The 14,597-nt window shown below is 33.5% G+C and overlaps 1 protein-coding gene across 1 annotated transcript in view; it reads left to right on the top strand.

Annotated features, from left to right (window-relative positions):
- LOC145670243 (synaptotagmin-10-like) overlaps window positions 1–14,597 on the top strand; it is a 354,389-nt gene that overhangs the window by 169,526 nt on the left and 170,266 nt on the right. Inside the window, exon 6 of the mRNA XM_081738645.1 lies at window positions 6,414–6,582. Coding sequence (XP_081594771.1) covers window positions 6,414–6,582 — 169 coding nt within the window. The remainder of the gene's footprint in view (window positions 1–6,413; window positions 6,583–14,597) is intronic.

Here is a 14,597-nt window from a genome sequence, read left to right as displayed (position 1 = left end):
TAAATGACAAGTAAAAGAATCAGTGTAGAAATACATAAATAACGTTGATGCAAATCAAGACGCTGATAGTAATTCATTCCCCTATAACCCATGTGGTTGGTAACAAAGGGTTATTTATACATCCAATGCAAATTCCTTTAGCTTTTAGTTTATTTGTTATTTAACTATTGTTTTAACATTCAATTCTTACTTTATGGATTTGATCTATATTTACAAGTGAGACATGATTTATAGTGTATATTTGAAATTAAATGATATCTTAAATTTATTGTCTTTCGGTTATACCCTTGCGGCTGAAAGATGTGGAGATTAATGAAATGGAGGATTGTGAAAGAATTAACGGAACAAAAAATGTGGGAAACAACAAGTAAATCTCGAGAAAACGCTAGGTAATAGTATTGTTTACAACATATATATAAACTTACATGATGGCCACGGTTGATCAGTGGAAGGGCGCTCTTATCTTGTGTATTGGTTCTTGGTTCGATCCAGCTTGCACTGAGGGGCTTTGTTGTGGATAAACATCGTGTGCGTGGGATTTCTTGGAGATTTCCCATTTCCTCTCACTTTCTTCATTCGACTAATTACTTCATCATCATCATCATCACCATCTTTCTCCGCGTCTTTGCATATTCGTGGCATGTAGAACAAGAAATTTCACTTTATTTATAAATTTGCATGGTCTGGGATGAAACCATGGACCTCTTGCATCCATCATTAAGAAATATGGACTATTTTTCACTCTGGAATATTTTTACAGAAACACTCAATGCATTAATGATCTCCGTTTTGCTTCTTATTGATAAATACATTTCAAAGGAGGTTACTCTCTTGTATTCGCAACTGTACTCTCGTGTACTCAAAACTCCCTATTTTGAAGGAAAATCAAATATACAACTTGACGAAAATTGTATATTATAGTTCCTTTGTATGTTGTAAGAAACAGTGTTGACGGTAGTTTTGAAAGCAAATATATATTTATTATATCGCTGCGTGTTGTTAGTTATCTACTCTGTAATTATCAGATCTAAATTGGACACATGTCCACTTGCACATGCATGCAAATTGGAATACCTAGCCACTATTCGCCAGTTAATCTCATCTACTATGCAAATTTCATCATGATTGTTAGTGGAACTCCAAATACGTTTCCAGTGTTTAATATCATTTTCGAATTTCCAAATAATGTAATGATACTACACGGAGAACAATTGCAATTAAACACTTAACATGCCTAGGGAGATCAAATTTACGAGTTAATCGCAAGTTCGCAAGTTAATCCCATCTACTATGCAAATTTCATCATGATTGTTAGTGGAACTCCAAATACGTTTCCAGTGTTTAATATCATTTTCGAATTTCCAAATAATGTAATGATACTACACGGAGAACAATTGCAATTAAACACTTAACATGCCTAGGGAGATCAAATTTACGAGCTCAACAATGAGATAAGACTAACAATAGACGACATCTTTAAGTACTATCAAACCTTCCGTTTTATTTCAAAATATGCTTTTATTTGAAGAAGCTGTCTGCTTAAAGAAAAATCATATTATACTTTCAGCGACAAAAGTTCTTTCTCTTGGAAAAAAATATTTTGGAAATAACGGTGGTATGACTGGAAAGAACAGAAAATTACATTCTTTTTAATTTACTCAAACTAACTAATTAACTAACTCTATGGCCTATGGAACCCGGAGGTTCAATGCCGCGTTCACAAAAGCTCTCCACTGACTTCTATCCTTAGCTAACTGCATCCAGTTTCTACTTTGTATTCCAATCTCTGCGAGATCCATCTTAATATTGTCCTCCCATCTGCGCCTAGGTCTTCCTAATGGTCGTTTTCCGATTGGTTTTCCAGTCAAGACTTTGAAAGCGTTTCTACTTTCTTCCATTCTAGCTACATGACCCGCCCACCTAAGCTTCCTAGACTTGACGGCCCTAACAATGTTGGGTAAACCATATAAATTATGTAGTTCCTCGTTATGAAGTTTCCGGCATTCCCCATTCCCGTTCCTCTTGGGTCCGAATATTCGTCTCAGGTTCTTGTTCTCAAATACTTTCAGTCTATGTTCTTCCCTCAGAGTAAGCGACCATGTTTCGCAACCATACAGAACAACAGGCATGATTATAGTTTTGTATATTTTAAGCTTCAAATTCCTCAACAGAATTCTCGACGACAAGAGATTTTGAACCGAATAGTAACACGAATTCCCTGCTTTTAATTGACATTTAATTTCTTCGTGAATATGATTTTCCTCTGTTAATATTGATCCTAGATATTTGAAACTATCCACTTTATCAAAAGTATTATTTAATATTTTAACGCATCCATAATTTGCTGTATTACGGTCCCGACGCACTTCCATGTATTTAGTTTTCTCTGCATTTACTTCTAAACCCATGTCCCTGCAAGCGTTTAATAAGATCTCTGCATTTCTTTCTATTGTTCTCCTATCATCCCCTATTAAATTTACATTATCAGTATATGCCATAACCTTGTGAATAACGTTCAACTCTTTGCCCTGGTTGCTATCTTTGATTTTCCTTATAGCGTATTCCAGAACAAAGTTAAATAATAATGGCGACAACGCATCTCTTTGTTTTAGGCCACTTTCGACGTGAAAGCTCGTGGACAAAAAGTTTCCTACCCGGACTTTACTTTGGGATTCACTTAAACATATCTTAATTAATCTAATTAGCTTTCTCGGTATTCCAAGAATTTACTCAAAATTGTACTCAATTTATCCTTCCATTCTGAAGTTATTTAAGAAACTAATTTCATCAAAAGAAAAGAACTTTTGTCGGTGACTGTACTATTTCTGTACACTAAACAAATATGACTTAAGAATGTTCTCCAAGTCAACGACAATATATCTAGGATTGTTTCACTACATATATTTCTCTAATCACAATAAATATATATAAAAACATTATCATATTAATTGTGAATAATATTAACTAATTAAAACTATTTCTGTCTCCATTAAAATAAATCACTGATAATTCCAACCATGTCTACTTTTAATTTAAACAGTCAATATCTCGTAAACAAATTAGTAAACATTACTACTGGAATTATATAATCTATTATAAATTTCATTTGAATTATGCGGAAAGAAAATGTGCTATTTCATATGTGCCTTCTTTTAATTTCGATAACCAGGGGGAGGAACATAATTCCTATACCGCTTACGTTTTACTGTCATTGTTATTCGCAATTCTAATGAATATGTAGGCTCTAAAATGTAATCCAATTGCAACAACTTCTTCCCTGAACGAGTTATTGAATTTAATGTCTTCAACTACCAACTACTACTTGAGCCAAAGCTTGCACCACAAGCTGAAAATCGTTTGCAATTCTAAATTTCGCAACTAATTCTTCAACTTAGTATAAGTAAATTCTATTGGATTTAGGTGACACTGGTAGTAGGAGAAATAACACTTCATGACTCACAGTATTTGTGATTTTATAAACAACGTATTCTTGTAAACAACATATTCTTGTATGTTTTATATGTTTACACAAGCAGGAGTTGCGATATTAAAGAATCCAATACTTAGTAATGTTTAATGTACTGTTCTTATTCAGTTTCGATCATGAAAACTATTCTGTAGCACAGTCTTTGTTAAGCTATAACCCATCTCTAAGTTTGGTAAAACACCTTTCATCTAATTACAATTAAAAAATCCCATTATCTCCTCATCACAATTATTGTTTGTTTTGATTTGATTAAAAGAGATAGGAATTTTCTTGAAATCCACCATCAACTCTATGTAACAAAGAATTTATATTTTCCTTTTTAATTTACTGTTTTATTCTGGTTGATAGTCACGCCGAAAACGCCTGGAGCTTATCTGTAACAGTGATGTCTTCGCCCTCACAATGCAGTGTATTCCACATTTATCTAGTTTTCAGTTTTGTGATATATCTTACGCCCTTCATATATTTTCATTGCTCTTAGCTAGTTAATTGATTGATTTTTCTTCTGCTAGCCATTTTAAATCTTTGCACTGTTTTTCTCAGTCCGTTTAAATTTTAAAATTGCACAAAATTAGCATTACTTTTAAATTATTCTAATTGGAAATATAATTCAATCAAAAATGACGTTCAGATATATCAAACACATTGTGTTTGGGCTGTACCATGATGTGTAAATACTTTACAACCACTTCAAGTGTTAAGTGATTGTACCTTTGTACCTCTAAAAAAATAATATAATTGCTGTTAATTTTAAATATTTTCCGAAGTACTTTTCTCAACATAAATTTAGTGTTTTTCAAGCGTTTCTATTCAGTTGTACGACTGAAAGCAACAAAAACAGAATCATTTACCTTTTAAAAATATTAGTTAATCCCTTTTGCTCACTAAGAAAGAAAATGTGTTTTCCTAACGCGTGACAGGTTATAAAAAGGTCTCTGTAGTTTCCTTTTCACTGTATGTTTCATTCCTGATGTAACAAGTTCTTTTTCGGTGGTTTTATATCCCTTTATCGAATGTACTACAACATTTGAGATATTCTAGTTATATTTGCTGGTAGTTTTCCAATTTCTCGAAGACTACAAATAAACGTGGAAAAATTTAAAATCATTTTATCTAACTCGTTAGACTTCTTTAGGTATATTTTTTCAGCAATGGAAATACGTTGAACCCTAGAATTCAGAACAAAGTTTGAAATTCATCTCTACAAAAGCCAGCGCCTTCTAATAACCACTTTGATTTCATTATTACTTTCAAACTTAAATAAGTTCACAAATAACAATAGAAGTATATTGAATAAATTTCATGGTAAGGTCAACAAATTTGTACTTGTTTCTCGTTTCTGAACTCAATACAAATGGCAATAATTCTTGTGCAGCTGGAAGTATTTTACATCTTTCTTATTTCATAGAAAACCACTACAAATTCATGTTCGTAATCAGTTGTTAATATTTCTATTACCCCAATTATGATGTTTATAGAAAACTATAGAAGTGCTTTATGTAGATATATTTTAAAATAGAAGATTATTAATACAACACAATGTAAATAACGTAAATTATAGGTATCTTGTAATATTCGACAACCGTACTATTCAGGATTGATACTCACCTCCAGACAATGTTTATGTTTAGTGTCAAGTTCTTTGGAATAAAAATAGTTAATAGTTTTATTCTCTTGAACTCTTGAAGGTCTGTAACTAAACAAAAAAATTAGGGAGGGGAAAGGATAATATTATGAGACATAATGTTTGATTTTTCAGTGTCTGCACACAGTATTATTTGATCAGGTGACTACAGTCATATCTAATGTTGAAATTTTATGATGTAAAATTAAAAAAAAAAGAAAGAAAAAAGAAAGTTGCTTTTATTTGTTAAGTGAAAGTGTAGATTCCTTTTCACTACTAAAGTTATATGAAACGTTGACGCATAGCTCACAGCAGAAATCGAACCGGGTCTCATATAAGATAGAAGCATACTCTAACAGTCTGATCGAATTTTCAAACTTAAAATGAGGGACATTTTACATAATGTGGATTCAATTTTATCATGTTATTTGTTGTGTTCCCTAAAGATTGCTATAATGATAGGTACACTCGTTGAGTTAATTTTGAGTTTAGATAGATACACTCGTATGTTAGAAAATAACTGTTGAAAAGTTTCAGGAATACAGGAACCTAATTAGTGTAACATGGAATTAAATTAAAGTGCAGCATTTAGAACTACCCATGCTGCTACTTTGATCAAATAAATGACAAATGAAGAATATTTATTTTACCTTACAATTTACATATATTTATTGGAAGAATGGTTTTTCTCTAAGAGCTCTTTGTTTTGCTCGAAGTAACCAAGTGAGTAAGAGTAACAAAAATGTGTTTTCATCATGAGCACTGCTTTCAATGTTTCCACATTCTTTTCAATCAAGCATATATTCAGAAACAACCTCTACATAAACAATCTTTTCGGGAACATATAAAACAAACTTCACCATTTCTTAGATATTTCTACAACGATTTGTGCATCCTTGCACATTAGAAATATTGCTATCCAACATTGTGAAGCATTCTAATCGTCAATGTTCTGATATATTACTTTTCTGGCATAAAAATATTGTCGAATAACATATTTTTATTTATATCTATCACAGATGTTTTTAATCAATAAATAACTAATACAATCTTGCACATTATTCTACTTAGGCACAAAACCAAAAATGTGAGATTTAACCTTTTATTCTTTCAATATTGGTTTCTTGTAATTATTGGTTTCAATATTGGTTCAACCAATGTTTCTATGGATTTAATACTATAAGAATAAGTACAACCTCAATTCTTACCATTTCATCAAACCAGAAGCGTTGGATCTATGCTATTTTCGGTTTCCATTTTATATTTTTCTTGTATACATTTTTGTAATTATTTTGTTTGCAGTGTTCCATATGAGGATCTACGAGACCGTTACCTGCAGTTCTCCGTTTATGATTTCGATCGATTTTCAAGACATGATCTTATCGGACAAGTTGTTTTGAAAGGACTACTGGACTCTAGTGATCTTCACCACGAGATTGAATACACGATGGATATTCTATGTGCTCCACAGGTAAGTAAATGTAATACTCTTTCTAAACCGTGAACATTTTCGGTATTGTTTGAATAGCCATAAGAATAAACACTTCTCTCATTTTATTGTAAAATATAAACCGGGACTTTAAGGAAGTTTGACCTTGTTCCCTACTCTTTGTGTACGCTATGTAATCATTGCATCTAACATATCTCAATATTATTCTGTGCTGTCCCGATTCACTTGACTTCGCAAGCTATTTGCATAGGACTGTGTCGATGGATTTCCATATTGTATGAAATATAACGTGAAAAATTGATAAGTGTATAAAGATTTGGTAAAATTATATTTTCGGTGAATAATACCTCTTAATGTTAAAAAAAAAAAAAAAAGCAACTCAAAATTTAATATTAACCCATATATGCCCATATCTTTTTTGTTTTGTATTTTGATTCATTTTGGAAAATAGATACTTTTTGACCTATTCGTGTTGAATTTAGTTTTCTTTCTGACCTCCCAGTGGCTATATATGACACCGAGTCTAAAACGACCCGGGAGAAATATATAAGCTTTAGCAATAACTAAGTACGTAATTGGATCGTTTTCAACCCGGGGGGCTTAAATCGGTTAAAACGCTTTTCAACAGTGCAAAGACATTTTAGAAAACTGGAAAATCTATGCTACCGCCATCTGAATCTTTACTACTCGTGTCGTCGTCACCCATGATGTATTGTTCTTCCACTTCATCGGCATTATCGTCCTTACACAAAGAATGATCTTCACCTCCATTAATCTGACTACTAACGCCACATTTAAAAAAGAACTATAGTGCCATTTTTTCACTTTCGACGAAGATATCTTAATACACTAACCGACGTCGAAAAGATAGAGTACAAGGCTTTGAAAAGAACGAGTTACTACGATCCATACCTTCATTCTATAAGACTCACTCTATTTTTAAGATCTACTTTAACTCTTAAAGATAGGCGTGGCATACAAACACACAATGGATCTTACCGTGGGAAATAAGCACACACCATCTGAGCGGAGAAGGCGAGTATGGTTTATGAGCCTGACATGTGTTTAATTTGTCACATAGGTAATTGAATAGCCAATCATAGGCTTAGATAGTTTTCAGGGCATCCATTTCTTTCGCATCTCTCCAAAACAAATAACTAACCGCCCGCAAAAGATTAATAGTATAAAGCTGTGTCTCATACACCGGCAAATACGGTGAGTAATTCAGCTTCATTTGTCGATAGAATAAAGGATTTACAAAGAAAGATGAGTGGCCAAAATGCTTTAAATAAGACTGTACATGAAAACAATATATATTAATATCATACAACACAACGCCAACTACAGAAGGAACTAAAGTATAGAAAATTTTTCTTTCTTTTTCTTTTTGTTTTAATTAAGGAGCTTTTCTTTTGGTTTATGTCACGTATGCCGTGTAAACACGGTTTTCACTTAATACTATGTAGAATTAGTAAATACACAAAGTAGAGGAAATATATTATACTTCTGTCAGTTCGTCAAGGTACAACTTACTGTTCATCTATTAAAAACATGGAAAGAACTATGGAACACCCTTTGTACTTCCATGATTGCTTTTGAGCTCCTTTCGATTACAAACATATTTATTAGGACTATTGCGCGCTTCCAACATTAAGCACAATGTTCCAGTTACCCATGAGTATGTAGTTTTGTTTTGAATTTCAATACGTTGTATGGAAAACGAGTAGGGCTTTCAATGAGAAAATTGCTCAAGTTACAAATCGAGGAAGTATGTCTCATACCACGTAGTTTATTAGTTTGCCATCTGATGTTGTATGTTATCGGATGTAATGCTTCGTTTTGCATGATTCTCAATTTGAATGACTTAACAGTTATAGCAAAATACTTATGCAAACAATATCAATATTATTGTAAACATGCTAGAAGAGAACTAACTTTACGATTTAAGAAATGATACAGAAACGTGCAATCTGCAGTTTTAGTTTACAGGTTGTCACTTTTAATATATTCGTATCTGGTCCAGTAATGTGCACTGAGGTACATATTTAGGTTCGTATTTAAAATGTTTATCTTTCAAGACAACCTAACCGAGCCGCACAAAGATTAAAGCTATTAATTTGATATGATAATGTAAAAGTTACAAGTCATGGAATCTTTGTAATATTATTTAGTGTTTTAATTAATATGTGCGTCACTGTTATGAGTTGGTGCGTCATGGTTAAAAGGCAAATAAGAATAAACACAATCTGACCCTAATTCGTTAATTTTTATGTAGACAATAGTAAGAAATAATCTGTTTCAGAAAACTAGAAAAAGCAATTATTTATTATTCGCCACGAACTTAGTCCCTTACAAAATTGGTTTCTCTCGATTTGTACAAAAAGCATGCTTGATAATTTGCTGTGAAACGTATCATTTGTTCGGCTTATTAACACCTATTGATTGCTAAATATCTCATCTTTGCAGAATATTAATATAAAACAAACCAATTGAAGCCAATTCAACCAAATTTCTGAAATTACTTCAAGAAAACGTGAACAACTGGAGAGACTGACGACTCATTCCCAATCTGTACATAGGACAGCGCGTAAAGTCGCGCTTGAAGTAAGGAGAAACTAATAGTGTGGAGATTGTAAAAGAGTCAGAGAAGGTTGTAGTATGTCTCCCTAATTATTCAACATTTACAGAGAATGTTTAATGAAGGAAGCATTAATGAGAATTCGATATTTCAAGATTGGAGGGCAGATTATTAAGAAGATTAGGTATGCAGACGACATGGTTATTATAGCTAAAACCGAAGAAGGACTACAGGAGATGATTGACAAAATAATTGACACTGGGAAGCTATATGGAATGGAAATCAACATCGAAAAATCGAAAGTCATGAGAATATCCCGTAGAAGCGCGCTCTTACTGATCAGAGTAGAACAAAGAGAACTTCAAGGGGTAATAATTTCAAGGATCTGAAAAGTATTTTGACGAAAGATGCTTACTGCACCAAAGAGATCAGGTCAAGAATTGTCATAGCTAAAGAACCATTCAACGAAAAAAAAAAGTCACTCTTAACTTACAACCTTAATATTGGACTACAGAAGAAATTGGTCAAGTGCTATATATGGAGTATTGAACTGTATAATTCAGAGACTTGGCCACTACGTAAGTTAATAAAATATTTAGAGAGTTTTGAAATGATCTTAGAGAAAGATGGCGAAAATAAAATGGACAAAGAGAGCAACAAACGAAGATGTTTTAAAACGAAAAGGAGAGAAGAGGATGCATTTAGTCAGCATCCTTCATCGAGAGGTCAATTGGAAATGAAATGAAATATTTAAGTTTAACGTCCCACAATTATGCCAGCTAGGCTAAAGAAGACTGTGATGATTAGAAATGAAGGAAATGGTGGAATTAAGAAAGTAAGAGAAAACTGGAGAACCCCGAGGGAACCCACGCACACGGTATTTGTCCACAAAACAGTTCCCTTGGTGCGAGCTGGGATCGAACCAAGGCTACCATGCACCAGAGGTGAACGTTGTACTACTGAGTCACCGCGGTCCAGGAAGATCAATTGGATTGTACATATGTTGCGAAGAAACCATCTTTATACCGCCATATAAAAAAAGATGGAAGGAACACGATTAAAAGGAAGAAGAATACAACTGATCGATGATTTGAAATATTGGGAGTTAAAAGAGGAATCTGAAGATCGATAAAGATGGAAGAAACATTCCTAGGCCCAAACCTTAAAATAATAATGAAAATAATATAATAAATTAAAGTAATCGGCTAATAAAAATTATCATTAGTTCCAGTAGCTGATAAAAGGTAGAACACTGAATAATAATAATAATAATAATAATAATAATAATAATAATAATAATAATAATAATAATAATAATAATAATAATAATAATAAAATGAAGTAAAGTTTTACCCTACACAGAGTTGATGATAAACTTAGCTTTATCTCATTAACTACAATTTATACTTCAACGCTCTTAGTGATAACATAAAACTTAATGATGGTTAGTTTATTATCAGTTTTAACTCAATAAGAGACGTTGTTAGTTTACAATTTTTAAGGAGCTGTTTACCCAAAACTCTTTTACATATTTATTCTGTCAGTCCGCGTGTCCGTCTAGAAGACAGAAAATCTCAAGTACTGTTCGATGGACCAGCATCAATTTCGGTCAGAATGGAGAGGATTGGAAGTTAAGAATTAAGTTCGTTGACGAAAGTGATCCATCCGGTTGATTCCAAGATATGGAAAATCAAAAATCGATTCCCCATGTATTCCTATAGGATTATATATGTATGACATCTTTACTTGATAGAATGCCTGCAGTGCTGTTGAAATTATAGTTACTATAATGCTCACAAGGAACGGACATGAACGTGTCATCCGGACATTTGAATCAAAGCTAGTCCATTCGATAAACATAACAAAGACATGTTCATGCCAAAAAATTAGGTGCCATGGACAACTGAGTAAGTCCCTGGGGCCCATTATCCCTGTTAGTATAAAGAAAATCGTAGACTCGCAGTGAAATAGCTATTGCATCAACATTGTTCATTGGAAAGTCATGGTTTATAGTTCATTCTCTTCAGCATGAAACAAGTGTTGCAGAGGTGATATGGGCTGGAGCCCATAACGTATTTGAATAGCAAAAATTGGGAGAATGTCAGGAAAATTCCCTCCAGAAATCCTTCCCATCAATTTTGGACACCTCTGGAGTCGCCCCGGGTAAAAGCATACAATCTAAATGAATCTTGATAAATACTATAGAAGATAAGAAATGACTGTACCAAGTTTTGGATTGATAGACAGAATAGGTACGAGCGGAAAGCGTGTACTGGTATACACGCTTTTCACCCATATGTATACCGTCTATCAATACAAACTTGGTACACTCATTTCTATTCTCTACAGTATTTTTCGAGATACATTTGGATTGTGTGCTTTTACCCTGGCCCACTCCAGAGGGGGCCAAAGTTAATGGGAGAGGGAGACTTATGGAGGGAATTTTCCCAACGTTCTCTCAATTTTCCCTATTCAAGCACGTTATGGTCCCCAATATATTGCACTTCTGGAAAGCTTATTTCATACTGAAGAGAATGGACTATAAACCATGATTTTGCCATGAACAATGTTGATGCAATAGCTATTTCACTACGAGTCTACGATTTTCTTTATACCAACAGGGTTAATGGATCCTAGGGACTTACTCGGTTGTCCATGGCACCTAATTTTTTATGTATGAACATAACTTTGTTATGTTTATCGAATGGACTAGGTTTGATTCAGATGTTCGGATGACACGTTCATGGCTATATCTTCTCAGGATACATAAATAATAATCTGTTTGTGAAAAACAATGCTAAAATGGAATTAAATAACTTTCCACTCGACGAATTTAAAGAGATAAATATTGTGTCATTCTCAAACATTCATTCATCTTGAAGGTATCCATCATTTGATGTAGAGTAAAAATAAGGATGTTATAAAACGGAGCAAAAAAAAAAAAAAAAAACTCGATGATGCAAAAAACAAAAAGAGCATCGGCACGCCTATTCTTGCTGATTGGCTATTTTCGTTCCACCATGAATGTTGGCTCAAAACATTGCGATCTTATTGGACGGAGCGAGCAGAGTAAGGGTAGAGAAACTGTAACGTATGGCCTCACGATTTTGTTGTATAGGCAGATCCTCTATTTTATAAGATCCTTGGGGAAAATGTTATATTTAAGCCTTTTCGTGGTAAAATTTAGCTTCTTAAGGAGTTTACGTAGTATGCACTGTAACACTGCTACACGTAAGGTTTCCCTTAGATTTCCATTTATCCATTAAGCTTAATTCGATCTATTGAGAGCTCCTCCGTGGCTAAGCGGTTAGCGTACGCGCCTTTGGCGTGGGAGGCCCGAGTTCGATTCCCGGCGGGAGCTCATGTGGTTCGGATTCCACGTTAATCAGTAGGTCCACGTCTCATATAGCCTCGCTGCTGAACGGGACGTTAAACTCAAAATCAACTCAACTCGATCTATTGATTGGTTTACATCTTAGCTTCAGACACTTTTCCCCCGTTATATTCAAAATGATATTGTATAATTTTATAACTGATCTATTACTTTTGTGTGACATTCATTTTCAACAAGGAAAAATGATGGCTAAAAAAATATAGAAAGTACTCAGAAATGAGTTTCTGAAAGTGAAGAGAGCAAAATTCCTGACACAATAATGTCCTTCTGTGTTGACCTTGAATGGCAGTTCCTCAGGCAGTTAATCGGATTATGGAAAGTACAAAGGACAGTGAAGCGAGAATCCGAATTCTTTAGTTCAAAAACGGAGACTCAAACTATTAACGAAGTGGCCTCCAAGCGGCAGTAGTAAGAAGCTTCGCAAGTGTTTCTCTCACTCCTTTTGTTCCGAACGCCAGTCCTTCACCTGTTGCTTCCCATTTGGTGGCTCTCCATCAACTTTATGAGACACTTGGAAATTGATCTGCCAGCTTAACTGCTTGCAGTTTATCACCTTAAGCCCGTGATTTCCTCTTTTATAAAAAAACATAATTTGTCACGTGATGAGATTAGTGCTCGTGACACAAAAATAACGTTGGTCATTTTCTTTTAGAAGCACATATTTTTCTATTAATGTACACTTCAGTGTGAAAACGAAATAGTGAAAAGTAGAATCATGACAGAGTTTTATGTTCTGTAATTATTATCAGACACATGTAAGATAATTTCTCAATTAGTGTCTAGTTAACTGAGTATCCGATTAACTGAAAGAATATTTAGGAGCTGAGGATTTTAACTTTTGATATTTATATACTCTATTTCAGGTTAGCGTGCAGAATATCTGCACAATTTTAATTTATCCCATAAATTTATATAGAATTTCATTTCTTTGATATCAGCTAGAATTTATCAATTTGATTTTAAGCATAAAGTACGAAATGTAATATATGTTTGCTTTTAGTACACAGAATACGACAATTTAGTTCACTTGTAAATTTTTAGAAATTATACTCCAAGGGGGAAATTGAGAAATATTTATTATTATCACGTATTTCTAGGGATGCGCACGAGACAAGATTTGTGCTCGAAAATGTGCTGTTAATATGATGTCTCGACTCGAAAAATGTATATTTTTCTACTGGAAGAGCCGTGTCTCGACTCGAATTTTGTCAGGAAAATCCTGTCTCGACTCGTCTCGTGCGCATCCCTACGTATTTCTTGTAAAAGCAACGAATTTTAGTATATATACAGGATTCTCATGTATAAGTGGAATGCAAATATTTAAAACATTTGAACGATAGTGGAAGTTCCATTTTCGGAGAGTCAAAGAGATAAATATAAGGATACTTTAACTTTTATTACAACTTTCTTCTGAATTGTTGCACATAAAGCATGAATTTATTAAGGACTGTATCTTTTAAGATAAACAAAAAACAAAACACAATATAATATATTCCATAGTAAAATGCAGTCCTCAAAATAGTAGTACTTAACGGTTCCAAGAAGGAATACATCTCAACAGTATAAAATTTGACATAGCTGAGTAGTTTTTACATCTTTTTTTCTAGATGATTCCCTTTAAATTTTGGAAAGCAATTTCATCAAAAGTTCTGGCCACTTTGTCCACTTTGCTGTACAAAATTGTTGCTTTAATATCGTAGCATTAACACTTTTGCCTAATTTAGCTTGCGTTGAAGCTTGAAGGTGTTCAACCGAACGTAGATGTGAGCAGTTTCAAGAATTCGACGTTTTTTTCATATGAATTGACTTTGTTGAGTACAACTATGGATCCATAGTGGAAAATCACTAAGTTTGGAAAAATAATGTATCACTACATATTTTGTAGTTATTGCTAGAAGTTACTTGTTGATAGATTCATTTACATAAACGTTGGTTGTCATGATGAGATTGCTAAAATGGACATGGTTCCATCTCGATTTAACTATTTGATTGACTCGCGCACTGTCGGGAATAGTGTAATATTGAGATCTAGCAGTGATGTATAGTACCATTTTACGTATGCTT

Source organism: Thermobia domestica, chromosome 14, assembly GCF_964235325.1.
Source record: "Thermobia domestica chromosome 14, izTheDome1.hap1.1, whole genome shotgun sequence".
Lineage (NCBI taxonomy): Eukaryota > Metazoa > Arthropoda > Insecta > Zygentoma > Lepismatidae > Thermobia > Thermobia domestica.
The sequence above is the reverse complement of the archived record's forward strand: the minus strand, read 5'-3'. Positions and strand labels throughout refer to the sequence as shown.